This window comes from Mustela putorius, unplaced genomic scaffold, assembly GCF_011764305.1.
Source record: "Mustela putorius furo isolate JIRA1106 unplaced genomic scaffold, ASM1176430v1.1 tig00004007_pilon_pilon_pilon, whole genome shotgun sequence".
NCBI lineage: Eukaryota > Metazoa > Chordata > Mammalia > Carnivora > Mustelidae > Mustela > Mustela putorius.
In genome coordinates this window covers 5,620,291-5,648,146 of record NW_025422145.1, presented here as the reverse complement: position 1 = coordinate 5,648,146, position 27,856 = coordinate 5,620,291, and the positions used below count along the sequence as shown (strand labels likewise).

The 27,856-nt window shown below is 52.2% G+C and overlaps 1 protein-coding gene across 5 annotated transcripts in view; it reads left to right on the top strand.

The window, feature by feature from the left end:
* Nucleotides 1–27,856, top strand: part of SNX29 (sorting nexin 29) — a 476,556-nt gene that overhangs the window by 383,063 nt on the left and 65,637 nt on the right. For all 5 annotated transcript variants that reach the window (XM_045072007.1, XM_045072011.1, XM_045072010.1 and 2 more), the window contains one exon: nucleotides 11,791–11,931. In XM_045072007.1, the coding sequence (XP_044927942.1) occupies nucleotides 11,791–11,931 (141 nt within the window). The remainder of the gene's footprint in view (nucleotides 1–11,790; nucleotides 11,932–27,856) is intronic.

The following is a 27,856-nucleotide window of genomic DNA, read 5'->3' as shown; positions in this document are numbered from 1 at the left end:
AGCCGAGGAGTTAGGTATGGCTTGATCTAGGGGCTATGCACCACCCCCCCCCCGCCCACCACCCTGTTCTGCTTCCCTCTGTGATGGCTTTATTCTCTGGTAGGTTCCCCTTCTTGTGGTCAGCAACAGCTCTGAGCTTATATCCTTCCAGGGAAAGAATAACTAGAAATAAACTTCTCAGTTCTTCCCTAGTCACACAAACTCCAGATTGACTTGGCTTGGCTGAAACACCTGTACTGTGATGCAGGTGGGGCTTTGACTGGCCATGCCTGCCTGTAGGGTCCGAGCTGGCGTGGGATTCACAGGAAGCTTAGAGATGGAGGTTGGCTGGGGCGTGGGTCCCTGGAGGAGAATGAGTTGTTGATGCAGGCACAGAGGAATAGCCATGTTCATGTGCGCTCTCTCCTGGAACATTTGGGATTGGGCAGGCTTGACAGGTCTGGCCTGAATGTCTGTGGGGCTGGGTTTGAGAGGTGTCCCATTTGGGCCATGAGCTTGGAATTCGAGAAAGAAGCTGTGGAGAGAATGAGCAGAATGGAGTGGGCACACAGACAGCAGCCGCCTGCCCCCTTCTGCGGGGCTTTGCGGCCTCAGATCCAGCCCCACAGGGGCCCCAGCAGCATTGCCAGCCCGTGGCGCTCTGAGACGCCCTTGTGGCCTTCCAGTAAGTCCACATTTCCTCGAAGGCATCATGAATCAGATTCTCTTCCTGGGCATAAAGAGTCCATGACTAGGAAGACAAGGGCCAGGGACACCGATAGACCAGTGGGCGGGCTTTCTGTGTGGGAGAGAGGCACCCAGCTCCTGATCTCGGTGGGGACGGATGGGCCCAGAGCAGAAGCACGATGAGACAGACTGAGTGTGGTATGAGTATATATTGGAGGAAGCTGTCAGTTCGCTAATGGACAGTTAGCATCAGTAGGAGAAGAAGGGTCACTCTTAATCACATTAGAAAGTGACATGTTTTCCTTGCTGAATTGATGGACTCCCTGCCCCATTTGTTTCTACAAGAGCTGCTGGCCTGTGTGACACATGGTCACGTGGCCCACATCCTAGAGGGCAGATGCAGGGACTAGCTCCAGCGTAGCTAAAGCTCTTGAGTCTGAAGCCCTGAGACCTTCTCTGGGGGGCATCCGTTTCTTTGCTGCCTTCAGAGTTGAGTGTGCTGCTTGTTCAGGTGCCCAGTTTTCTTAAAACCATATCTGTCTTACCCATCTCCTCAAGAATATTTGATGTGGAAAGGTCTTGGTGTAGGAATCAAGCAAAGGTGAAAACTCATCCTCTGGCTTTGGCCTGGACAGCTCCCACCTCCCTCTCCCTGGGCCAGCTAGCCCTCTTCCTTCGGGCTTTACTTAGACATTATCACCCCCTCCAGGAAGCCTTCCTTGATGCCTTCCACACTGATTTATGTGCCCCTTCTCGTTCCCTGGCCTCCTGTGCTTCCCTTTGTCATAATTTCCTCCACCGGACTGCAGTTTTGGTTTATTTTTCCGTCTGCCTTGCAAACGTGTGACCTCCTTGAGAGCAGGCACCTAGCTTTCGCTAAGAACAGCTAACTTTTATTAAATATTCACATGCTGAGCAGAGTGGTTGATCTTAGGCACAACCCTAGAAAGAGGGTGCTAGAATCGTCCTCACTTTACATTAAGAAATGAGGGCACACAGAGAGGCTTATGAAATTTCCTCACGGTCCCATGGCTCCATGGAGAAGGTGAAGTCAGTATTGAACCCAGGCCCTCCTTGTCCCCAGACTGTGCTCTTGATCATCACTCCAGCCGCCGGGCCACATCTGTCTCTGTGTTTGCAGCCAGCACAGGTCCTGGATGTAGTAGGTGCTCAGTGAGCACGGGGTGACCCTCAGGAGCTCAGAAGTCCTGAAGCTGGATGTGTTGTGAGTGCACTGCTCCGCGGGAGGACAGTGTCTGTGGCCGCGGGGGGGGGGGTGTGGTGTGGTGTGGTGTGGTGTGGTGTGTGTGTGTGTGTGTGTGTGTGTGTGTGTGTGTGGTTTGCTGCTTTTATCCTTAAGAGGGAGAGGCAGGTCGCGTGCCCACTGAAGCAGAGGCATGCAGTCAGAGAGCCTGTTCTCGCCACGGCCCTTCCCCTCATCAGGGCAAAGAGAGTGGCCCTGGCTTTAAAACTGATCTCCCCCAAGGCTTTAGTTTTGAGCATAGAGTAGGGAAAAACAAAACAAAACAAAACACCCTTCCAATCTATCCTAGCAATATCCCAGCTGTTGGGGACCAAAAACAAGTTTGGAGCCTCAGATCTTGCAAAAAGGCTTTTACTTTAAATTAGCCTGTATTGAATTCAGGCATGTATGGCGATCAGTAGGTAAGTCACCAGACCCAGCTCTGGCTTCCCACAGGAGTGGGCCACTCTGCTGGGCCTCCTGCCCCTGGAACAGCTGCCCAATCCCCAGTCTTCAGTGAGCCGTCCCTGCCTGGCTCCGTAGCCCAGCTCCCAGCCCCCTTTCCCCGTTGCCTCGGGAAGGTTTCCTCTTTCTTCCTCGGTGAGATCGTCCTTTGGTTTCTGGAGGTGGCCATACACGGCAGAATGTGTCTGTACTTAAAACCTTGTCCAGTTGTGTTTGGAGAAGAGGTGGGTCAGCTCTGCGCTATCTCGGTGTCCACCAGAAGGCCCGCTTACTTGAAAAAGTCACTGAATTTTTCTATTACCAAAGTCAGTATTTCAGTAGAGGCAAGAAATCTGGAAAACTCCGAAAACAGTAAAGAAACCATAAAGGTAATAAAAATCCATCACCATGAAGAAAAAAACCACTGCAAATGTTTGGATTTGAATCCTTCTGGTCTTATTTTCGGGGATGTAATGGCACACATTCATACATGTGATTGGAATCTTACTTTTCAATGCATCATAAGTGGGCCCTGAATGAACTTATTTCAGAATAAACAGATACCCAGCTTCTGCTTCCGCCTCTCCCCCACCCCAGGAACACTTGGCTGGTATTAGTATCTGGGAAGAAAGAAGCAGAAGACTTCGCTACTTTCTGAGTGTGTCTAAAATGTTACCCCGTCGTTTCAGTGCTACCGAGTAACCAGCTTTCAGCAAGAGACTGTGTCTGGCAGAGCACACGGCTTGGGGGGTACACTGTGCATGACTCAAACATCTAGGCTACAACATGTGACCAGCGGATGAAGTCATGCTTCCTTTTAAAATTCCCGGAATATGATCACTGGAGCCCCCCATGGCTTGATTGCCGGAAATTAGCTCCCATCCGGATGGCTCCAGCTGTTTCTGACTTCTCCAGGGACTGGCTCATGTGCCACTCGGGGACACGCCCCTTGTGATATTCTCTGTGGTCCCTGTTGTCGCTGCCCGTGCTAAAGATGACCTTCCTTAGGCAGCCCGGCTCCGCACCCAGCTGCCCACCCAGGATCACGGCCCCTCTGGTTTGGGGTGGGGAGGGGGTTTGCAGGGCTTTCCCTTCCCTGCTCTTCAAACCCAGGCATGGCGGCTGGGCTACTCCTTACGTTCCTTCGGCACATGCAAGACCAGGCTAGAACTTTCAGTAAGACCCTGCCAACACTGGAGGGATCGGGGCCGAGAAATACGGCATGAAGCGGGACTGTCAGTTCCGGCTCCTAGACGTAGCTCTCCTCAAGTCCAGGCCCGTCTTCAGGGGTTCCTGAAGCCCATCTCCCTGCTTTGCTTCCGGTGCCCAACTTCCTTGAAAGGGCTGGCTTACTGCCCCACTGAGGCAGGGTTCCACGTGGCGCCCAAGGCCCACCACCAGGAATCCCAGATCATGGGCAGCTTTATGCCAGTCTCCTCCTTAAGTCTCTGGCCGAGGCTGGGTTTCACAGTGCTTGGAACTGTAGGGAGCTGTGGGGGCCATCTTGTCAAGCAGAGGGTCCTCGGTGGGCTCCGAGGGGACTGGAAGGTCCATTTACTTAGCAGCAGTGGCAGGACGTGGAGACTGGACCCCTGAGTCCTCCGTCTGGCCCTCATCAGAAGTGGTCCCGCCCGCAATTTTGTCTCAAGCCAGGCTTTATTTTTGAGATGAAATTGTGAGTTAACGGGGTCAGGAACTCGGTCATGGGAACCAGAGTCGCTGCCTTTTTCACCAGCATCCCTTGGTCTTGGCAGGGGAGGGCAGGGGCTTGAAGGGAGAGTGAGTGCCCTGAACCCTGGGTCCAGTTCCCATCGGCACAGAAAGAACTCAGAGGCAGTCCGGTGGGAAGGCTGACCTTCGGGCACTGCCAGCCCTTTCGCTTATGGAACTGTCCAGACTGCTGTCCTCTGTCGGCAGAGCCTGGGCTGGAGCGTAGTGAGCAGGGTCTGTGCTCCACGACTCTACCTAAAGCAAGCCGTCCGCTGTCCAGCCGGGGTCTGTGCTCGTGGGGTCATCATGTTCCCCATAGCGCAGAGACTGGGCTGGGTCCGGTCCACTGGGAAGGTGCCCGTTCACTTTCCTTCTTTGAAAGGCATGTGGGGGGCTTGTGCCAGCCACTCTCAGTAAATACTGCTTCCCGCTTGTCCGGCCTGCCGCCTTTGCATAACCTCCTGAACTAAAAAGTCGTTTTTCTCCTGCTAAGTTATTAATCTTTTTCTTGGCATCAGGGTGCCGTGATATCACTCCATCAGTGTGGTCATATGGTAATTCAGGCATTTGGTTCCAGCAATGAGGACACTTAGAGTTAATAACACATGAAGCCATTTCATTAAAACGGAAGTTTTGTTAGGACACATTAACACAGGCCACCAACCAAAACACAAATCATTTCATTCCTTGGATATTAAGGAAGCAAAATGAACTACAAACCTAAAGCCATTTTTTAAAAAAGATTTTATGTATTTATTTGACAGAGATCACAAGTAGGCAGAGAGAGAGAAAGGGAAGCAGGCTCCCCGCTGAGCAGAGAGCCAGATGCGGGACTCCATCCCAGGACCCTGAGATCATGACCTGAGCCCAAGGCAGAGGCTTAACCCACTGAGCCACCCGGGCACCCCCCTAGAGCCGATTTTAAAAGAAGCTTTGTTATCTGAGTGTCCTCTGACTGTCTTTGCATTTAACCATGTGCCGAAGGGGCGTTGAAATTCAGAGTGGAGGGGCGCCTGGGTGGCTCAGTCGGTTAAGCATCTGCCTTCAGCTCAGGTCATGATCCCAGAGTCTGGATCGAGCCCCACATCGGGTTCCCTGCTCAGCGGGGGGCCTGCTTCCCTTTCTCTCTGAGGAAGGCCGGGCCACCTGGCATTCTGTTTCCCAAACCAGCTGCGTGGAAATAAATGCGCCTTCATCCCCGAGCTCTCCCTGCCCCCCCCCCCCATCTGCGGTTTCTCTGCAGGATCTGGGGCTCTCGGTAACCATCAAGTAGCTCCTGTGAGGTCCTCCTCCTAAAATAGCACACTCGTGCACGACCCCTGGTGCTGCTGTGAAAGGGCCCGTGGAGCTGCCAGGCCAGCCCGCAGCAGGGCAACGTCCTGAGCTCCGCCTGCAGTGGCAGCCCCGAGATCGCATCCCCGGCTGTGTTGGAGGACTTGAACACCCACCCGAGAGGGTCGGGCGCTGAATCTGCTGTTCCTGTCGGCCGTGTTCTGGAAGCAGAGGAGAGGCTTGACTGCCCAGCCCACAGGCTCTGCATTATGTTTGCGTTTCCTCGCCTGCCTAGCATTTGACAATTAATTAGGCATGGTAATTACCTGCTGTAATTTTGTGATTGCACATCCTATAATTACCCCTAATTCTGTAATAGGGGAGTTCATGTACACAAAGGCAGATAGCGACGAAGGTGATGGTGTCACCGTACGAGCAGCTGCCACTGCTCCCTGCCTGCCAGGCCCAGGCCGGGCCCAGCGTCGCACAGCCACCCGGCAGAATTGCTCTCGTCCCCATTATACAGATGGAGAAGCTGAGTCCTGAGATGGAGTGCCACGCCCAGGGGCACCCCTGGCCAGGGGGAAGAGCCGGAATTTGAACGCAGGCAGCCTCCCTGCACAGCCCAGGCCCTTCTGTGCCATCCTGCCTCTGCAGGGGAGGCCCCGGGCGTCCCCGACGTCTGCATGTGCCGATGCTTGGCAGAGTCTCAAAGTAGATCTGGAACCTCAAGCCGCTGAAAAGCAGCTTTTAAATCTTCACTCTCCCTGTGCCCTCGTCCTCCTTTGTGTGCGTGTGTGTCCATGTATCTGTATATACGTCCATACGTGTATATGTGTGTGTAGACTGTTCTCCACATATAATCGAGGCTTGACGGTGTGAATGAACCTACCCAGGATCACTGGGTTAGCAAGAGGTGAAGCTGGGATCTGCCTAAGGCCGGAGTCTGCTCTCCGGACCCCTCCCCCCGACACGGACCTCTGATTCCTTGTCAGGTCCTCGTGGATGCTCCCCGACTAAGACATCCTGGGAATGTGAATTTGGGTTAAAGCTCGATCTCCTGAGAATAGTGAAGGCGTGGCTTTGGGTGGGGAGAGCTTTCGCTTTGAATTCTAGGCTTGATATAAATATCAGGGGCATAACTCCTAAGTTGACAGCTCCATGAATCTAGACTTCTGTATAAATCTGTGTAACTACTGCCCAGAGATACAGGCATTTCCAGCGCCCAGAAGGTGCTTTGTGCCTTCTTTGGGTCTCGCATAGAATCCTTGCCGACCTGTAAGGTCTTGAGGACACCGTCGTGGTTCTCTCCTCGTATCTTTATCGTTTTACCTTTCCCATCGAGATCCGTGATCCCAAAGGGCAGGAGCGCCGAAGCCAAGTGTGTGCGCGCCCGCGCCGCCTTACCCATGACATCCCCAGCGGGGAACACCCCGAGCGCCTGCCCCAGCACGGCGGGTACGCAGACAGCGCCCGTGCGTTCCTACAGTGGTACTGTACAATGGGGAACGACACGCAGGTGCTGTGCCCTGTAGCATGGATGCCACACAAACACCATGTGCGGCGAAGAGACCGGACAAAGGAGCAAGCTCTGTATGAGATGAAGTTCAAACACAGGTGAAAACCGAGGGGGGTTGCCGTGTACAGAGTGTGCTCTGCAGAGGAGGCAAGTGGCATTGGCTGGATGGGGGGGGGGGCGTGTGCCTGCGGGGGCTCCAGCAGATGTTGCTAGTCGTCTCAGTGGAAGAGTTTCTGGAGGCCCCGTCTACGCAAGAATTAGTTGTGGGTTCAGTTCCCTGAGGGCCTGAGGTCCCCATCCCCTCCTTGCCTATGTGGTTATAGGCATTGCTTGGGTAATTCCTCCCCATAGAAAAGAAACCTCCAGAATCAAACTTCTTCTTAAAACAGAGAAGACAGGGTTTGCCCTGATTCCCCCGATGGCAAATATTACCCTATTTTATTTTTCTTTTGCTGAGCCAAGATTACACGTTTTGTGGCTTTTTAATGCTTATTTTAAAAGGGAACTTGCTTTTGCTGGAAGAGGTTAGTTCTTGTTATTCCTCCAAGAAGTTATTATCTTTGCCGCTCAAGCAGAAGGAATTGAGACCTATCAAACTTAATTTGGAGGGGGGAGCCCTTAAAATAAAAATTAAAATCCGAGCAGTTTGGGACATAAGCACTTTACATTCTTGAGTGAAATAAATGAACAGTTGGGTTCAGTGTAATTCAGGGACAAGTTAGTTTTCGGAGAAAGTTTTCCAGTTGTGGATGCTAAAAGCATTGCTGTTGAGGATGGACCAGTGAGGTAGGTTGGCAGTTTCGATGGCATTCGATTTCTGAAGGAGGCGATATAGGAAGGCACAATGGGGGCGTCTGGTACCAAAGGGCCTGTTCCAAGGACATCCGGTCTGCCTAAGAAAGGGCATTTGGGCCACAGAGCGATGGAGTAGGGACCTTCCTTGCCAGCTGCTGTTCCCAGCTGCCTGTGTGACTGCCTTGGGGTTCCTGGGATCCTGGGGAGCCTCGAGGACTGCAAAACGTGCTGCAGCAGAGAAGTGCCAGACCTCAGTGTCAGGCAGACCCCCGTTCTCCTGGGCGAGCGACGTACCCTCTCTGAGCCCATACCCGCATCTGTACAAGGAGCACATTCCCCCATCTGCCTTGCAGATTGAGATGAGGATGGACGGTGAGGCCTCCACAGTGTCCGACACAGGACCCGGCTCCCAGTAGGTGCTTCATAAATGGCAAGCGGTAGTGCTGGAGATAATTATATTTTATTGGAGTTCTGGGGGAAAAAAAAACAAAACTTCCTTGGGTCTGGCAGTGGGCTACCCCAGTCTTGCTGAATTTCTCATAGAGCTCCATCCCTCTGACTGCCAGCCAGGGAGGTTGGGACTGACCAACGTCCAGACAACAGTAGAAACGGAGAAGGGTGCTTCTAGAAGAGTACCTAGAGACCTGGTGCAGTGGCCCAGGCAGAAGAGTGGGCTGGCAGGCCCTGTTGTTCAGTACGTGCACGTGTGGGTGAAAACACGACCGGTCAAAGGTGATGCCCAGGTTTCCGGCTCAGACAACGCGGGTCCATTCACCGACAGAGTGAGGTCCCAGGAAGAGGGAGGAGCAGGTTTGCAGTGCAGGTCGTGGGTTCGGATGGAGACATGATGAATTTGGTTGAGACTGGATCTGGGGCTCATATCAGAGGCCCAAACTGGAGAGACAGATTTGACCTAAGAATGACGTGTGCAGACCAGAGTGGGATGTTCATGTGGGCAGAGGGGGCAGTGGGTGAGAACCCCTGTCTCTGGCCTGGGCAGAAGAGAGGGCGTGCCCACACGGAGGAACAAGAAGGAGCCGTTGGAGACACGGGGGCTCCCCACTTTGATGGGAGGAAGCCATTGGCTCTTGAATGTATTGGGAAGAACATAGAGCACAGTTTATTCCTCACGTTAGAGATGCACGTTTTTCCCCATTATGATACAGGCCTTTATCATGTGCATTGATGCTCTCTCCTTGCAGATTGTACTAGCTCTCTGTCATTGGAGATTCTACTCTCCAGGCCCTTCTTAACTCATACAGTTCTTAAAAACGCATGCATCCACTGTATTCCCTTCCAGTGTAATTGCTCAGTGTTTCTGGAAGGCATTAGGGCCTGTGAAAAGCGGAAGGAAGGGCCCTTACAATGTGTGCCCCAAGAATGTTCTCCCGACAGCCCCGTCTTGGTGAAACTAAGGAAGCTTTATGCTCCCCTTGCGCCTGTCCCATCTGGACATGACCTTCCATCCAGTTGGGTTGATGTCAACCCTGGCCCCCCGCACCCTCCCCAGATGGATTTCTTCCTCCTCCTCCATGTGGTGTGGTCTGTGTGATGCCACGTAGAGCTCCGCTGCCCAAGTGTGTCCAAGTGTGCCTGGCACACCTGGGAAGAGGCACTGTCAGTCGGTTCCATGGTAAAGGTGAGGAAACTCATAGTCCGAGTGGAGGCGTGGCTTGTCTGACCCTAAGTCTGTGCTTTACCTCAGGGTTCCCCCAGGGGCCCGCGGTCTCCATCCATTCAGTCTGCTCTTGCCAACCCTGTAGCCTGAAGGGCTTAAACAGCATTTTATTGCTCCCGGTCTGGAGGCTGGGGAGGCCAAGATCATGGCATCAGCAGCAGGTTTGGCTTCTGGTGAGAACCTTCTCTCTGTTCAAACACAGCGTCTTCTCACTGTGTCTTCACATGACGGAAGGGGTGAGGGAACCCAAAGGATGCCCAGAGGTATGTGCAGGAAAGTCCCCTAAGCCCCGCTGGGTTTATTTGCCAACTGATCTGCCGTGTCTCTGTTTACAGAGATTGTGAATGCCTGAAGTCCCTTTTCCCCACAGCTAGCTAGGCCTCTCCAGATGCTTCTGGAGTCTTACAAATCATACACTCACATAATCCGGATAACAGTCCCATCCGTCATACCGCGGCTTGGACACCCCGTGCCAAGTAGCCTTTTGAGCTAAACCTTTCTTCTTGGCAGCTTTTCCCCTTTGAAATCTGTCTTCTTCTCCTTTGTATCTGCCAGGTGTCTGCCTCCTCGGGTAATTCAGAACGCATCACCGTGGTCTAACCTCTGAGATCTCTGCCCCCTGCACCCTGGGGGTTACCCTTCACTGCCTGAGTTATGATTTGGCTGCAGATCTGCTCGGACTTACAGTGTGTGAACCACTTGGTTCTGGCTCTGAGCCGTGCATCTGGGTAAGCCCGAGAGGCTGCCTTCCTGGGATGCCGATGCCGCTGGCGCGCGGACAGCCCTTGGAGTATCGCGTGATCTAGGTCTTTCTGAATGTATTTCCATTCATGTTTTAGTAGGTGGCAACCGAAACCTAAGCAAGTTGGTATGGTCGATGTAGAATAGAGCAAGATTTTCAGCCCATTTATCCCAGCAGTTATCCTGTACCTTTCAACGAGGTCTAACGATTACCAGGCCTTGTTGGTGCTTTCCTACGTTATTCCCTTAGCTCGGATTTACTCAAGTCTGTACGTCTCTGTCCCCCAGGCCTCCCCTGTGCCACACTTCCCCGGCTTTTACTTACGGTGTTGGTTTTTCAGATTCTCTTGTAAAACCTGACACTCCTCTTTTTGAATGTCAACACGATGGATTAGATTCATCCCTCAAGACAAGGGGGATCGCTGGGTATCTGTCACCCAGCATATGTATCGTCTCTCTCAGCTTGGAGGCTTCCGACTGACTTGACAGGCCTCTGTTTCTCTATCTCATTCCCCTGGAAACTTCGCATCCGTTCACTGGAGCTCTTCATCCTCCCTCTTGTTGACAAGAGTATTACAGGAGACCGTGATGGTCATCTTGCCGAAGCTCAGATACGTGACGTCTGCATCTGGGAATACTGGATGGTCTTCTCATAGAGGCAGAACTCCCACTCACATCACCGACACTTCTTTTTAATTACGCTGGGGGCTTTTAAGATGGGTGTCAGCATTTACCGGTCGCAGATTGCAATAGCTGTTTATCAGGGGAACCTCACTCTCTGGGATATTCTGGCGTAATTTTCTACAATGCTTTGATCTCTCTCCCACTTCCGTTTTCCCTTGCGATACAATTGCTGTGTGTCCCTGGAGGGTGTTAGGGCCTGTGAACAGCTGAAGAAACAGCCCTTACAGTTGTGTACCCCCAAAGAATGGTCTCTCAAGAGTCCCATCTCGATTGAAGCTGGGGAAGTTTTATGCCCCCCGGTGCCGTGACTGTCCATCCAGTTGGGCTGATGTCGACCCTGGCCCCCTCCCCCTCCCCAGATTGATTTCCTTCTCCTCTATGTGATGGTCTGCATGGTGCCAGGCAGAGCCACGCTGCTCGTGTGTCCGAACATTCCTGGGAAGGAGATGCTGTCAGTCAGCTCCATCTTACAGATGAGGAAATGCGTAGCCTGAGAGGAGGCAGACTCTTACCAGCCGTCTGTCACCGCTGTAATCGGCATGTGACGGAAGTGTGAGGACCGTCTCTGAGATCAGCTGGATGGTTGTTCTCTGCGGACACTGGGAAGTGGCGCACGATGTGCTCTTCCCGTCACCTGCCTGATTTTTTTTTTTCATGTACCTCTTTGTTGACTCCGTACCACTGAGGCCCTTCTTTGCTAGGTGCTGGGCATCTGGTGGCTTCGGAGATGGGTGCGGCCCCTTCCTCTTCTGTGGGTGAAGCATGACCCAGATCCCACGCCTTTGTAATGAGAGTTTCTTAAAAAAAAAAAAAAAAGATTTATTTTAGAGAGGTTGGGGCAGAGGGAGAAGGAGAATCCCGAGCAAACTCCATGCTGAGTGCAGAGCCCGGCGCGGGGCTTGATCCCACCACCCTGAGATCAGGACCTGAGCCGAAATCAAGAGTTGGACGCCCAATCCGACTGAGCCACCCAGGCCCCCCTCTGATGAGAGCTTTGAGAGAGACTTACATTTTCGCTCTCTTTCCCTTTCTTGCCAGGTCTACATCCGGATAAAAGATGACGAGTGGAACGTCTACCGGCGGTACACAGAGTTCAGGAGTTTGCACCACAAGTTACAGAACAAGTACCCGCAAGTGAGGGGCTACAACTTCCCACCCAAAAAGGCCATTGGAAACAAGGTACTGTCACCACGGGGAATGGGGAAGCTCATGCGCCAGGGCCTGATTTTATACAGACGTGCTTCTGTAGACCTGTGACTCAGAAGTTGGCTACCACAAGAAAAAATAGGGACAAAGAAAGCAGTCTTAATTCCCTCACTCAAAGACAAGCACGTTGTGTTTTGTTTGGCCTTGTCCTCTTAATTCTCTAGGGCGGGGGTCGCCAAGCATATCCTGTTAAAGGGCCAGAGAGGAGTTATTTTTGGCTTTTGTGGACCCTACCTCCTTAGCTGAAAATACCTAGCTGTGCCCTTAGAGTGTGGAAGCAGCCACAGACGGTGTGGGCGCAGGTGGGCGTGGCTGTGTGCCAATAAAACTTTATTCGTAAGAATAGGCGGCGGCTCGATTGGGCTGATGTTTCATGGTTTGCTGACCCCTGTTCTGGACCAAGGAGGTATTTTCCGGCTTTTGTCTGTAAATTGTCCTGATGCTTATCTGGACTCATGAATATGTGGGGTTATTTCCCAATAAAGCTTTCTCAGAGGACCTTATTTTTGATACACCGTTACTCCCCTTAGGAAGGTGAAGAATTGATGGTGGTGTAATTTGTTTGCAGAGAGTCCCGCAGGCACCTGGAGAAGGGAGGTGCTAGCCCTCTACCAGTGGTTGATGAGTGCTCGTTCCTCCAAAATGTGTTTGGCAGCTTTCTGTATCATGGTACTGAGGGCGGGAGCCCAGGGCCCTGGAGGACAGGCCTGGGCCTGGTGCGGAGACTCACTGTGTGCGTAAGCCCGCGGGCACCATTTTGTCATCCCTCACAGTTACCCCTCTTGGCTGCGCTAGGAATCATGTGGGATGCTTTAAAAGCTTGTGAGATCTGTAGTGCCCCCCATTGCTGTTAGGATTTAAGGTATGCAGTGAGGCAGGGGCCCTGAGGAGTCGCAGACATCTCCGGGGGTTCCAGCATGCACCCCAGCTGGAGAACCCCTGGCTTTGAGCCCGGGACCAGGCGGTGACAGGTGCACAATTCCACTATGTTAACGAGCTCAGCAGGGACAGTTTGGCCAGAGGAGGTAAGGTCTTGACGCTGCTGAGGACTGGTGAGAAGCTGGGCCTTGTCGTAAGGGGAATCTCTGTACTACCGCGCTTCGCAGAGTGTGGGCCCTGACCGGCAGTAGCAGCATCATTAGCAATGCTGATTTCCAGGCCCTGCCCCAGACCCACTGAAATACACGCTCTAGAGCTAGTGGCCCAGAAATCTGGGTTTCGGTCTGTGTGGTGCTGGTGCCCAAGCAAGCATGAGGGTCAGGGTGCTCCCACGTTGACGGAGCTGTGTGGCAGCTTCCACATGTGATGCATTTCCTAGATTTTCGAAAGAGGCACCTTGCTACGGTCTCCTTGGATCTTTATTGCCAAAACCCAGACCAAGAGTTTCCGTAACCGCTCCCAACACTTGGCAGTTCCCCAGGGAAAATTCTCACTGACTGTTGTGTTTACATGTTCATGGATTTCTGGGCTCAAACCAGATTAGAGACCTGATCGTGTCAGGGTCTGCTAGATCTTAATTTCAACAGTTAGAAAGCAGGTTTGTCTGAGGCCTAGGATAAATGTGCCATGCCACTTTGTTTCCTGCAGATAAGTAGAGTTCAGCCCATAAAATCAGACGACTAAGAACCTCTACACTGTTCGTAGCAGGGAGGACAATAATTCTTACGAAAAGAGGGAAAAGTATATACTGATTTAATCTGATGACTTGCGAGCTCCTACAAATCTTGGGACCCATCCAGAATGTCTTAAAATGTCATAAAACAAAACTCTGCCTAAGCAACGTATCACCGTTATAAGATGCTCTCATTTTCAGAAAGCATTATACTGAAGCAGCCTCTCCGTGACACCGTCTCAGGGGAACGCGGCCTGTCTCTAGCTCACTAAAGGAGGTAGTACAGGGCTGAGCTGGGAATATTCTGGTGGCGAGACCTCTTGTGTTTTTGCCTCCAGTGGCTGCCGTACGGCAGTGGCAGCCACGGAGTGGCCTAAAACTCAACTTTTGTTATCTTGCCATTCATGGAGGTTGGAAGTCGAGAATCCATCTCACTGGGCTGAGACTCGCAGGGTGTTGGGAAGGGCCTCCTTCTTTCTGGAGCCTCCCGAGGGGAATCCCTTCCTCCTCCAGCTTCTAGAGGCTGCTCTCATTCATTAGCTTGTGGCCTCCTGTGCCTTCCAAGCCAACAACCACGTGACTCTGGCCTCGCCTTTTGTCACAGAGCCCCCTCTCCTTGTGTGACTCTCCCTTTTCTAAGGACCCTGGCGATGACGGTGGGTCCACCGAGATAAGCCCCAGTAACCTGCTAGCTCAGGATCCCTAACACATCCGCAGAGTCCTTTGGGCACGTGAGGTGAGATACTTTCAGGTTCTGGCCTTGGGCGTCTTTAGTGGCCACACATTGCCACATGCTCTCTCTGCAGACCAAAGCAACTCTCTCCCCACCTGGGATGTGGAGGCGAGCCATAGAGTTACTGTAAACCTACTGAAGACAGACCTCCCGCACTGCCAGCATCCAAGAGCAGGGACCGCGCTGACTTTCCCCTCTGGGGCTGTCCCCAGCCCTGCTTCTCCTCCTATCCTTGCCCGTCCTGGGACTGACTCTCAGCAGCAGTGGGCCTTGGCCCTGTGGAATCCATGTCAAAAGGGCACTGTGTGTGTCCCCCCTGCCACCCGCCTGCCCCATACCGTTTGTGGATATGGGAGCTTGGGAATCAAAGGTACGGACTTGGTGGGTGTGGCCCAGTGATGGCCGCCTTGTACAGATGCGCTGGCTAGCTGGTTCTTTACCAGATTGGGGTCCTACTCCCCACGGTTAGGAGTGGACCTGATGGTTTCCTCTGTGGCTCAGGGACCCGACAGCTCATGAGCAGTGCTGGGGCCTCTGTCTCTTGTCTAGCCTGCGCGGCCGTGTGCCTTTGAATTGGCTGCTTGGCGATGACCGTGCTTTGATGCCCTCTCTCCCTGCACATTTGGCTGACTGAGACGTACCCGTTTCCCTTAAGTACACTTTGGCTGCTGCCCAGGACAGATCTGAGGGTTTATCTGATTTTCAAGGGCAGATTAGTCAGCGTACAGGACTACAACATCCAGCAAAGGCTCCTGAGGATGTCTGTTCAGAGTCAAAGCGCGCACTGGCCCCAGCTGAGCCTATGGTCTCAAGGTACCTGCCCTGATAGACCGAGGGCATGTTTTCTAGCGAGTTTTCATTCTAAATCGGTCCAAAAAAGTCAACCATGTCCTCACCTTTTCCTTGATTGGGTCACTTCAAGAATGTCTCACTTGCCACTTGTACCATTAACGTACACAGACATGACTTCTTTGTATGGATTGAGTTCTATCCATACAGAGTTACAACCTTGCTACCATAAACCTTGGACCCATTAAGTGATTCAGTCCAGACTCCACAGAGCTGGACAGTATTCAAGGAAATACTAAGCAGAGTTTAGTCTTTTCATGTTTGCCATGTGAGTATCTTTCTAACCTGAATTTCTAGGTATTTCCCTAACACTGCCACCATGGTACTGTTCAGCTCTCGTGACTCCCATAGGGGTGGCATGCGTCTTGAGCCACATTTCTGAGTGGGGTGAGGATAATAGGAGGGGAGAGTTATACCAGTTCAAGACCAGTATGCCAGGTCCTGTGGGTCTCCTTTCTTAGAGAGTCCCAGTTCAGGTGCTTGCCACCACCCCAACGCCAGCCTGGTCCTTCCTGGTGTGGGCATCCGCACCTTTCTGCTCTTGCCTGCCTACCCCTCCACTCCCACGCCGTGGCCACGGTGAGGTTTGTGTGACACAGACATGGTTAAAACCCGGCAGCTGCAGCCCTGGCGGTCAAGAGTCTTCGTGACCTTGGCGATGTCCCCGCATCTGTCCTACACGTCTCTCCTGCTTTATCTCCTGCCCCACCCTCCTCCTGTACACCCAGTCACACCGACCTCTGAGACTTCCATGCTCTTCTCACTCTCTGGCCTTTGCACCTGCTATTCTCCCTGCTGGACTGGCTTCTCCCCCTTCTCTGCATGGACGGCCCCTGTGGTTCATTAGATCTCAGCGCGGACTCCGCCCCCCCGGGGCCATCTTTCCAGGCCGTCCTCATTAGTGCTGCCCCTTTAGTCACCCTCTGACCCACGACCCACTAGTCTGCTTTAATTGTCTCCTGGCACGTACCATCCATCCAAGTGATGGGCTTGTGACCTTGAGTAGTGTTGTGTCTGCCCTGGAAGTGGAAGCTGAGGACAGCAGGGCCTTGGTCTGCTCACTGCTCTCCCCAGCTCCCGGGATGGCACCTGGTGCCCCAGAGAGACTCGTGGTCTGAGTTAAGGAATAAGTGAACAGGCATTAAGTGGAAAAATTTCCCCACTCTTCTCTTTTCCACGTCACTGGGTCTCGGTGCAAATTCAAAAAAAAACCTGTATTCCCAAAGTAGGTAGAATAATTTCAAGGGTGACTTGGCAGGTTGCTCTGACCCCACTTGGAGCAAATGTGGTTTTTTCCGCAGAGCGGGCCAGAAACTGGCAGGCCTTTGCAGACCAGAGAGGTGGCTCTCTAACAACTTGGGGGAGTTGCCCGGCAAGCTCCCCCTACAAATGGACTTCACCAGCATGAGGGCTTGGGAAAAAAGACTCGTGTTTGGTGATTCTGCTCCAAGTCTGCACGACTGCTCGGTGAGAAATAGATTTGAGAGGCTGTCATTTCTTCTCAGGATAATGGAGTCAGTCTCTGAAAGTTCATTTGGCATTAAGGCAAGGCAAATCACTTTCCCCGGAGCCGTAGATAATTCAACTTGTTGGAGAAATTATGCATTAAAATCCTCATTAAAAACACGTACACCAGCATGTGCTGGTGGAACCAAGCGGGGCTCACCAAGCCACTGAACGCATCTTTGCAGCTCGAGAGATACAGACTTTCATGCTACCCTGGGGGAAGCGGGCCCCCAGCAGGAGGGCCTTGCAGTCATGGGAACCAGTGGGGATTTGGAAGAACGTCGAAGCTGCTCACTTTTCTCCATTTAGAAACACTTCTGGAAGGTAGGGGTGTCGTGTCAGGTGTCGGGGGACTGCGATGTGTAAAGTAAGGTCTCAATCTTCCCAAAGTTCATGGCCTCCTGGGGCCAAAGACCAGTAAATGTTTCTCGTGGAAGAGGAGGATCCCTCGTGCGCTCTGGAGGGGGTGGTGAGCGGGGCTGCCTTCCGCAGGGGCAAGGTACTCAACAGGCCAGCAAGACCCTGGCGAGGTCTTCCAGGTGGGAAAGCAGGTCAGTTCAGGGGCTAACCTTTCCTTCTCTGGACGCTGTGTCAGCTTTGCGCTGCCGCCAGCAGAAATTACTGCAAACCTGGCAGCCCTAAGCAGTACACACTGTATTACAGTTGAGGAGGCCAGAAGTTGACATGGGTGTCACTGGCTTGAGGTCACGGTGTCAAGGGCTGCGTTTCTTTCTCGAGGCTCTCAGGGAGAATCCCTTCCCTTGCCTTTTGCAGCTTCGAGAGGCTTCATACCTACATCCCTTGGCTCTTCCTCTCTCCAGTGCTGCGACTCTGTGGCCATCCTTGCGTCATGGGGAGAGGTTCTCCACTTAGAAGGCGTGGGATTAGCCTAGCCCCACTACACCGAGCGTGCCGGATCTCACTGGAAGATGTGGGATTAGACTGGGCATGTCTGGGTAACCCAGGGTAATCTCCCCGTCGGGGACCCTTCGCTGAGTCCCCTTTGCCCTGTGCGATAGCTCACTCACCGGGATTAGGGTATGGAAAGGGGAGGGATGTTTCTGCCCGCTTCACGCTTCTCTTTCCTTGCCTGGGGTATGGGAGCGATGAGTATTACTTTACCGACAGGGAGAGGGAGGCACAGGGAGGTGAAGTGCCTTGCCAACTCTGAGAATCAAACCCAGAAAGGAAAAGGCTCCTCCTGCTTCACTAGCTGTATGGCCTTGGGCACGTTACTTCATCGCTCTCGGCCTCAGTTTCTCCCCTCCCTACCACTTCCCTCTAGCGACATTGTGAGGGCTTGTGGTAACCTCGGCAGAGTACTCGTGGCAGTGCCCGCACAGGGTAAGAGCTGGGGGCGTGTTTGTGGAAGGGGCGCACAGGCTGGCAGTAAGGCAGAGCTGGCCGACAGAAGCGGGTCGTCGGCCCCAAGGATGCCGTGGGCAAGGCTGACACGGGGGCCTGTCCAGAGCCCTCACCTCCCGCACCTCCATGTACAGTCTCACCGGCCATCGCGTGCTGGGTGCGTGCGCTGCGGGGCCTCAGTATTCGGTCCCGTACCGTGGGACTCCTGTCCAGTCCCATCCCGGATGCCTTCAAGATGAGGAAGCCGGGTGCAGAGGCTGGAAGCATCCTGCCCGAGGTCCTGTAGCTGCCGTCAGGAACGGAGTCGGACGCCTGCTAATGAAGCCCCACAAAGCGGCGCCCAGCTCTGGGAGGTGGTGATGCACGAGGCACACATGACAACGGCTCTCTCTGGGGAGACGGAAGACAGCAGGAGACTCTGCCGCCGCAAGTTCCGTCCTGGGGCAGAGGATCCAGAAGGCACTGCAGATTTGGGAGAAAACAGAAGCTCCAGCCCATTGAAGCCCTAACCTCACCCTTGCTTCTCATTTGACACTCTGCCAAGCACTGTGTAAACAGTCGTGGTACTTACTGCGTTAAGCGAGAAGAAGAGGGAAACTAGACTCATTATACATCACACATTCGTGTATCTCTTTAATACAGTCAGAGCCCCTAAAGATCTTTTCCAGGAGAGCTGTTGTTGAAGTCGTCTTGCCAGAGAAACCGTCTCAGGAGAGGAACCTCGGAGAGCCGTGGACTTGGACATACATACATATGCAAACACGTCTGTGTATTTAATGAGGGGGGCTTCCTTGGGAGTACTTCTTTGAAATATCAGATTAAAATCCAGTAGCAAAATCAAGGTCATTTCATGAACAAATAATCCAGAGCCGGCAACGAGAAGTGTATTTTCTCTCTGTTCCCATCCTGCGTGTTCTCTGCAGGTAACGCGTGAAGAAGTTGAATCCAAGTTAATCATTTTAGTGACTGGAGCCAGATCTTGTAGATGCCACTGCCTCCAGGAAGCCCTCCAGAGTGTTAGCTGTCCCTCCGGAGGCTGCCTAATGGCAGCCGCCTTCTCTCTCCCCACCAACCCCCGTGGAATTAGAGCAGCACCCGGCCTAGGGAGCCTTTGTCTTTCCAGCATCTCAGGCAGTGCCTGGTGCACAGTGGGTGCTGAGTGAAACGTGTTTGATGAACACCAGAACTCACGCCGCCTAGAAGCTGCAGGGCAATGCCCGAGTTGTACAGTTCCCAGTTCCTTTTCTCCCCCCCCCCCCCCCCCCCTTCTCACATACCTGTCTCTCTGGTCATTGTTCAGAGGAAGAGTGACACAGCACAGCAAATATTTGCATGAGACTCTGAAGAAACTTCCCATTCACCATGCCTGGTGACAAAGATGAGTTATCCGACCCATGGGGAGCCTGGCCTTCCCCGTTCACCAGCCGGACGGGGCGGGCTCCCTGTCCTTTGCCAGTCTCAGGCTGAGCGCCAGGCCTGCCTCCAGCGCCGCAGCGGGGAACCCACTGGTTTGGAAACTGACACGAATTACAAGACCCTTGACTCTCCGCTGGGCATTAAGTGTTGTCCAAACTATTTCTGGGGCTGTTAAGTTACTCGTATGTCATTATTTAATCCCTCTTTCTAGCTCTGAAGGCCTTCTGATTATACTTAACCCCACGTTACATCTGTTATTTCCCTCACATTTTTGGACAACTGATTAAAATCGCAACCTAGAAGAGTACTTGTCAGCTCTTACTCTCTTCTTGAATAATTGAGAATAATTGCTACCTCCCCCTTCACTGCTGCCATTAACATGCGACAACTCTGTATTACAGTCTTGATTCATCTTCCGCAAGCTAGAGCAAACCTTTTTAATTTTTCAAGTTGCCGCCATGGGTCTGCAGGGTTCCAGAATCTCTCGTGTGTGGAGGAAGCAGTCCCCTTCCCTTGACTTCTTCCCAAGCCGTTTGCATTTTTAGGAGCCCCCAGCACAGAGGTCGGGCGTTTGGGCTTTGGCATTGCACCGGCCTCAGTTGGGACCCTGTCTCTGGTACACACCGACCGCGTGACCTCTGCATGTCATCCTGCCCCCGTGATGCTCTGTTGTCACAGCTGTCACGTGGCTTGAGGGTGCTTGCATCCTGGGATCTCGTGATAATCCACCCGGCGCATCCTAAACCCTCAACTGCTGGCTTAAAAAAAAAAAAAAACAAACAAAAAAAACAAGTCTGCAGAGAAGACTCTTCAATTTGGTTTCCATTCTCTTGTAACTTGTGATAACTCAGGCGTGGGCATTCTTTCCTCCCCTCTCCTTCCTCCCCTCTTCATTCTTCTTGATATGGCTCGGTTTTCTTTCTTTGCCTTTGTTTTCTTCCCTTTTTTTATTATTTCAAAAATTGCATTATAACTGCCTCTATCTTCCATGAACAGCACGGTGGATTTGCACAGAAGGAGCGCACCTGTGTGAACAGCACAGACAGCAGGAAATAAATCACTGGCAGGGCTCCCGGCTTCCGTCTGTAACTCTCCCCACCAGGGGGGCCGTCCTCCTCCTATCCGATCCTTGAATTAGTTTTCCCCTTGATAGGACTTGACAAAAACGAGATCATAGAGCATGGACTCCTTTTTGTCTGGCTTCTTTTTCTCGGTGTTTCATCTGTGAGATTCAGCCACATCGTTCCAAGTAGCAGACGGTTCGGGCCTTTTTCATTGCTGTGTAGTATTCCATCATAGGGATCCATCGCAGTGTATCTTTTCCACGGATGGGTGTTGGGCGGCTTCCGGTATGGCTCAGTTACACATACCACTGTAGTGGATGTCCTCTTCTGGATGTCCTCGCTGGCTTCTGTGGGTCTGACGGCGGGAACGGAATTGCTGGGTCCCAGGGCTCCTGTTTGTCCTCTGTCTCCAGGCTGTGCTCCGATGAAGGTGGCTGCCGCCTCATGGGGCCTGCTTGCCTTCTTTCCCAGCTGCTGCCAAATTGCTCTGGAAGGGGGTGGCCCCAGTTGTCCCCTCCCAACCACGTGCACAAGGGATTGTACAGTCTCAGCAACATTTGGCATCACCAGACTTACAACTTCCTTATATTTTGCTAACACGACATGTACAGAGTGTCCGCTCATGGCTTTCACTCCCATTGGCCTGATTACAGACAAGGTTGATGATGGGTTTATGTCTTGTGGCCCCTCTTCCCTTTCCTGCCTGTCCATACTATGTGGGCTTCATTCCTCTGGAGATTTTGTTTCCCGAGTTTTAGGATCTTGTTACATTTTCCTGTTGCTAACCTTTGTGCATTGCTTTAAAAAGATGTAACTCCCGCTGCCTCCTCCAAGAAGCCCCTCTTGCTGCCTGCCTCTCCTTCCATGTGCTGCTTCTTCCCTTCACAGTCCCCCCAAGGCTTCAGCATATACACTAAGTGCTGGCTTTCCTCGCTGGACTGATTTTGTGGAGCAGCAAAACCCCTTGTCATATGCCACACAGCAAGACACTGGCATGGCGTCCTGGATCCACGATGGCCCCAGCCATGGTTATTTCCATGAGAGAACACTAGGCCCTAGCTTGTGTTCCTCAACATGGCCCCACAGTCCCCCCACGCCAGGGCTCCTCTCTCTGAGCTGGGGCCCCAAGAGCTTTGAGCCCTGCTCCTGAGAGCTGCTCATCCCTGCCAGTTACCAACTACATTAAGCTTAGCTGCCCCCTTGGAACTTTGTCGCTGTTTAATTTCTCGGCTCTGCTGCCTTTGGAGGGAAAGGGAAGTTCTTTTTTGTAATGAGTTTAGAAGCTTTTTTGAGTTAAGTGCCTGATCTCATAAGCTCATGAAAATGGAACTGTTTTATATTATAAAGGAGCCCTTGATACTGGCTTTTAGCTCTCCCTGGCGAGCTGGGCAGCCTTCTTCCTAGCAGCAGGAAATAAACAAGCCCTTCTTCCCATCAGCACTGCCATCTTACTAAGAATAGCGGCTGTTCATTGAGTGCTAACTACATGCCAGGCGAGGTGCCAAGGACTTTGCCTGCGTGCTCATTTCGTCCCCCAGCATCCTGGTGGCCGAGGAGTTATTATCCCTTTCTCACCTCCTGCCGCTGTGCCTGTCCCCGTCTTAGATCGCGAACCCTCGAGCTCCTTCCTGCCTGCGGGAATGCTGCGCCCTCCCACCGTCCCACGGCAGGGTCTTTCCCCTCTGGCCAGCCTCAGCTTCAGTTCTGCCTCCTCAGAGAACCTTTTCCCCACTACCCACATCAGCGCCCCACCCTTCCCCGCCAGCCCCCCATTCTGGGCTTTCCTGGCCCCTTCGTAGAATCCGCTGTAGTTGTTTGTTGAAGCGTGTCAGGGGGAGGGGGTGGGGAGCCACTGAAGGATTTTAAGCACGAATGACAAGCTCTGTGTTCTGGAGACCTTACTGCTGTGTGGAAGATGGCTTGATAGGGGGTAAGTAGGGAGACCCTTGCCAGAGCGTGCGTGGATTATCTATACCCGGGGTCAACAGGTTTGGGTTAGCGCAGTGCCATCCAGTCCTGTGAGAGCATCATTAGCAGACCTGGCGAAGTGGGCTCTGACCAGAGACAGCGTCTTGCAGAAAAGACAGACATATGTATAGGGAACTGCTCTCTTTGGTGTCATGGTCCTGTAATCCCGCCGTGGGCAAGGCCCCATCCCCAAAGTGGTCAGCAGGCAGTCCACAGGTCACAGGCCGCCTGAGATGAGATAGGTGTTTGGCGATGATGACAGTCACAATGACGGCAGTATAATAAAGCCCTGCCTGCAACTTGGAGTCCACATGCTCCCCAGCAAGGGGAGCCTGGTCTCTCCCTTTATCTCAGATTTCCTTGTGGCAACCGCTGACAGCAGCCAGCTGGAGGCTGGCCCTTACGTGGGGCCTGTGAGCCCCAGGTCACCGGCCTACCTTGCTTCTCTCATTTCCTAGCTCCTGAAGGCTTTTGAATATGTCACCCCTGAAGCTGAGGGTAGACTCCCTGGAGGGGATGATTTTTCATGTGAGCTTTGAAGAAATAAGTAGAGAAGAAAGGGAAGCATGTTCCAGTTAGGAGACAAACATCGGCAGAGGAGCAGAAGCATGAGAAGTTAATGGGTTCAGGTGTGTTGGATTCTTTGTGTCCCGGTGCTCCAGCCCATTACCGAGGCAGCATCAGGGTCCAACAATGACTTTGGCCTTGGTTGAGGTCAAGGTGAGTGAGGTGCAACAGTAGTTGGATCCTGGGTCATGTGCTTTCTCAACACCTTGGACCTGCCCCTTCATGTTACCTCTAGGATATCCAGCTTTGGAGAACTGAAAAACGAGCATTCGGGGGAGTAGAGCATACTGGCAATGGTCAAGAACCTGAGGAGTGAGTTCTTATGAGAAAGGCCCTTAAAGTATAATGAGGTACATGGAAAATTTCTTTAAATCCAAGATAAATGTTCTTTTCCAGATAGATGTAACTATTACTTTTTTAAAATTTCACAAATCCCTTTGGGTATTTATGATACAAGAAGTCTTGGGACTGCTGAGGCAAATGAGATGTGAGATGTTCCTTGCTCTCAGGGAATGCACAATCTAGTAGGGCATCTGGCAGATCACCCCATCCCTCAGGTGGTTGAGGAAGGTTGAATCAGGATTCTGTAAGAGCACAGGGAGGAGTATATCATCTCGGATGATATACTCCTACATATTTTAAAAACCAGAATCCAATTATTTTTACTTTTAAAAAAGAACTAACTGGCTTGTATAACTGAGAAGTTTAAATCTGACTTCAGGATTGGCTGTATCCAGGAGTTCAGTGACATCCTAAGATGTCATTATCTCAGGCAGTCTCTTTATCCTTTGCTCGCTTACTCGCTTGCTTCTTATTTGCCTGCCTGTCATTTTTCTTTCCACTTAGTGTTTTTCCTGAGCTGGCTGCGTTCTCAGAGGTGGATCAAGGGGCAGAATCAGTCCCATCCCAACCTCATGGTCTGAGAATGGGAAAGGTTGATTGCTCCGGGGAGGATGGTAGTGCTGTCACCATCAGAAAGGAGAATGGGGTGCTGAGTAGGAGAAACAAGGGGAGCCAGCCTGGGGTGTGCTGAGGGGGAGAAGGGAAGGAGAGACACTGGAGAAACCTGAGGAGGGAGGTAACACCTGAACTGAGGGCAGAGCTGGATCCAAGCTCTTGTGTGAGACGGGGAATTCTAGGCAAAGGAGACAGCCCTTTGGGGGCCAGAGTTTGTGGAGCAGCTCTACCTCCTCAGGCCCATGATGCCTCCTGAGAAACCGTAGGCCCTGCATGCTGTGGGCGCATGTGGCACAGTGTGTGGCCTGTGAGGGACGCGCTCAGAAGAGCCAGATAGGGACAGTTACCTCTCTTGCCAGGCTGAGGAGTTCAGAATCTCATTCCAAAAGAAAGTTACTTGGTTTTTTGTTTGTTTGTTTTTAAAAAAAATCGTTTTGCCATTTTTTAAAAAGCCCACTGGGGAAGGAGTATGGAGGATAAATACCAGTAGGAGAGACTGGCCCCGAGGGCTACACACATACCAGAGGGACATCATTCACTCTGTCATCCATTCATCCCGCAAGTGTTCCTTGAACGCCTCCTGTGTACCAGCCACTGAGCAGACAGCAGGGAGCTAAGTGGGTCAGGTCCTGTTTGCATAGCGCTCCCAGTCTGTGGCTGTGGTGGGTGGCTGGTGGAGCAGACGATGTGCACGTAAGCAGACAGCCAGCCAATTTCTAACAGTGTCGACTAATGTAAACTAGGGAAGAGAGTTGACTCAAGATCTGTCCTGGATGGATTACCCCAATCACAGAAGGTTTCAGCTTATGAGGTGAAATTAAGAAAAAAAAAAATTTTTTTTTTTCTCCATGCCACCAACCAAAAGTAAAAGTATTCAGCTCCCTTTGAAAGATATGGGTAAAGACAGAGAGGTGGTGGGTTTTCAGTGCCATGAATCATCATTTGCGCTTGACCTTCTGGCACTGGATGTCCGAAAGTGGCTTTGTGTGCTGGATAATGGATCTGTAGTTGGTTTTGGACAGGTGCATAAATCTTTGAGGGAAGTTAGAAAAATGGGCCAGCCAGGCGGACCTGGCATTCGGCTTCATCTTCATTCCCACCTTTAACTTCTCTCCCTCTGTTCTCTCCTCCCTCCCATGGCAGGAAATCCCCACAAGAAGCACAAACCGCACTCTGGCATAAGCATTTTTCAAACTAGAGCAACAAATAAGAATGGTTTTGCTGTCTGGGGCCTTCCCCTCAGTAATACCATTAGTGTTCAAGCAGGTCCAGAGAGCCGTAAATCAAGCCTTTCACCATCCGCTTCAGGGACTCTGCCAGATGCCTCAGACGCATTGATTTTGGAAATAATTGGACATAACTATTTTCCCTTTGCCAATGGGTTAGGCTTCAGGGCTATGCTACAGGTGACTGATGGGTATACCAATAATGCCGGCACCTAAGCAGAGCAAAAATGTCTGCATCTTTTCCAGATTCTGAAACAATGTGGTGAATTATCTCCTCCCAGGGATCCCCTAGGTGTGTTGAGGCCACAGTCCAAGTCGCCGGTCAGCACCACGGACAGCTCCACCGCGGCTGCCCTTTGTCCGCCGGTTTCCTGGTCTGGATGCAGATGGGAATCGATGGTTTCCAACAGAATGAGCCTCTCAGAGCACACCCCAGACCTGGTGATCTAAAATCTCTCTATGGGTGAAGCCCTGGAATCTGTGTTTTTGAAGAGTTCTTAGATAATGCTGACACAGCTGGTTTGCATACCAGTGATTGGTGGCACTAACCCTAGGCCCAGGAAGAGGAAATGACTTGCTTGGTGAGGTATTCAGAGAGCCAGGACTTGAGCTCTAATGAGTGTACTTCTTTGTGATCTCCGCAGGCTCATTTCCTCTCAGTCTTGGGCTGCTGGGCAGAGGAGCAAAGAACACAGAGGTGGTGGTTTTTATGAGTTGGTGCTGGGCTTTCCAGCCCTAAATCTAGCTTGAAGTTAACAATATCAAACAGGACCTCAAAGGCTTGTAAATTTCTGTCCATCTATTCTTTCCCAAGGTCTTCCCACTTCAAGTGTGGTTTGGACAGGCACAGGAGCCTCACCTGAGAGTTTGTTGGAAATGCAGATGCTCAGCCCCTCCCCTCCCCACCCCCACCCTTCTGAATCAGATTCTGCGTGCTCCACATGAGTTGTACACATGTGAAATGTCAAGATGCACTCTTCTGTGTGCTTTTTGTGTTCCTCTCTAAGTGGATGGAACAATACGCTTTCCCATCTCCTCCTCGTGCTCACCCTGATCCCCTCCAGGGGCCAATGTGGATGCTCAGGCTGTCAGGTAGTCAGGCTTTGAGCCGCACCTGTAGGTGGACAGAGTCACCGTGTGTTAAATTGGTCCATCAGGGTGTGACCCTGTCCAGGCTCGATGTCCCAGGCTGCAGCAGGACACGCCCCAGCAGCCAGCTGGCTCAGTCCCTTGTGGCTTTCTTTGCTTCCCATCTGATACTTAATTCTGTTTATTCAGTTCATGCAAGCTGTGTTTAAGATGGTGAGGAAAAACAGATGTGGGTCCTGCCCTCAGGGAACTTTTGGTTTAGCAGAGACAGACTTTAAACAAATCAATCGAAAGTAACCATCGAGGGGGGCCCAGTTTCCAAGCACAGTTTCTGTGTAAGCCCCAAAGCTATAACACAGAGGACCCGATGCAGGGAAGAAATCCAGGTAGGGACGTTGAGACTGAGAGGGGGAGACTGTGCAGAAGCTGGTGGGCATACCACCTGGAAGGGGTGTTCTGGGCCAAGGCAGGCCTGTGGGCAGCTCCACACTGGATATCCAGCCAGAGGCTCGCTTGCTCGCTCTCCCTGCTTCCTGGGGCCTTTCATCTTGTTCAGATGGAAAGGTGTTCCTTCTCGGTGCCAACTCAGAGTCTGCTTTGTCTCCAGGCTCAGGACTGCCTCTCGCCCAGGTAGAGCACAGGTTCCATACAGATGTGCAAGGTTTGGAAGGGAGACCTCTAGCTCAAAATCAAGGCTGACTCAGCTTCTCTTTGCCTCCTCTGGGCACTTACCTCCTTTGGGACTCTGGGGTGTCTGGAGGTGGGGGGCTGGAGTGAGAGGCAGTGAAGGACGGCAGGGATCCTGGGGTTAGTGTACTTGGGTTTGAATCCTGATGCCAGGGTATGGTGGCCTGTCACATTGCTGTGCCTTGGTGCCCTCCTATGTGAATATTCTGGCATCTTTCCCAGGAGCTTGCTGTAAGGATTCAGCGAGGAAATGCAGGGAACAGGCTAAGAATGCAGCCTATCCATAGTGAGTGCTCAGAAGCCACTGGCGGTGGGAGGAGGCCAGTCCCTGGGCCACACTGCCCTGTGAATGCCATCCCCCCCCCTCCAGCTTCCTCCCCTTCCCACAGTGGGCAGTGCGCCATCCTCACTCGCACTTAACAGCCCAGAGGGGTCTGCTTGGGACCTCAGCCTGATGCAGCCCTCAAGTTCCTATTCTAGGGTCTAAAGAGGAGTCCTGGCGATCGATGAACAAGAATTGCACGTTCTTGCCACATCTTTTAATTCATGAACTTCAAACATGAATTTCGGCCGCAGTCTGTAACAGTCTTCCTAGAAGGTGTGACTTTGCCCCCACTAAACGTCAGTCTGCTTTTCTTCATATCCCCTGACAGTCACCACAGATGGCTCCACATATCCTCAGAGGAGATCTGGCACGTTTGGGGTGGTGTGGCCATGGGCACCCGCTAGCCTCAAAGCTCATTCCTGCCTTGAAATTACAGTCACGATAAGACCTGCCACTGGGTCTTGTTATCTGAAGCCTCCGCAGAGAGAAGCATGTATTGCTTCATCATCATTTTGATAACTGTGCTTAAATCTA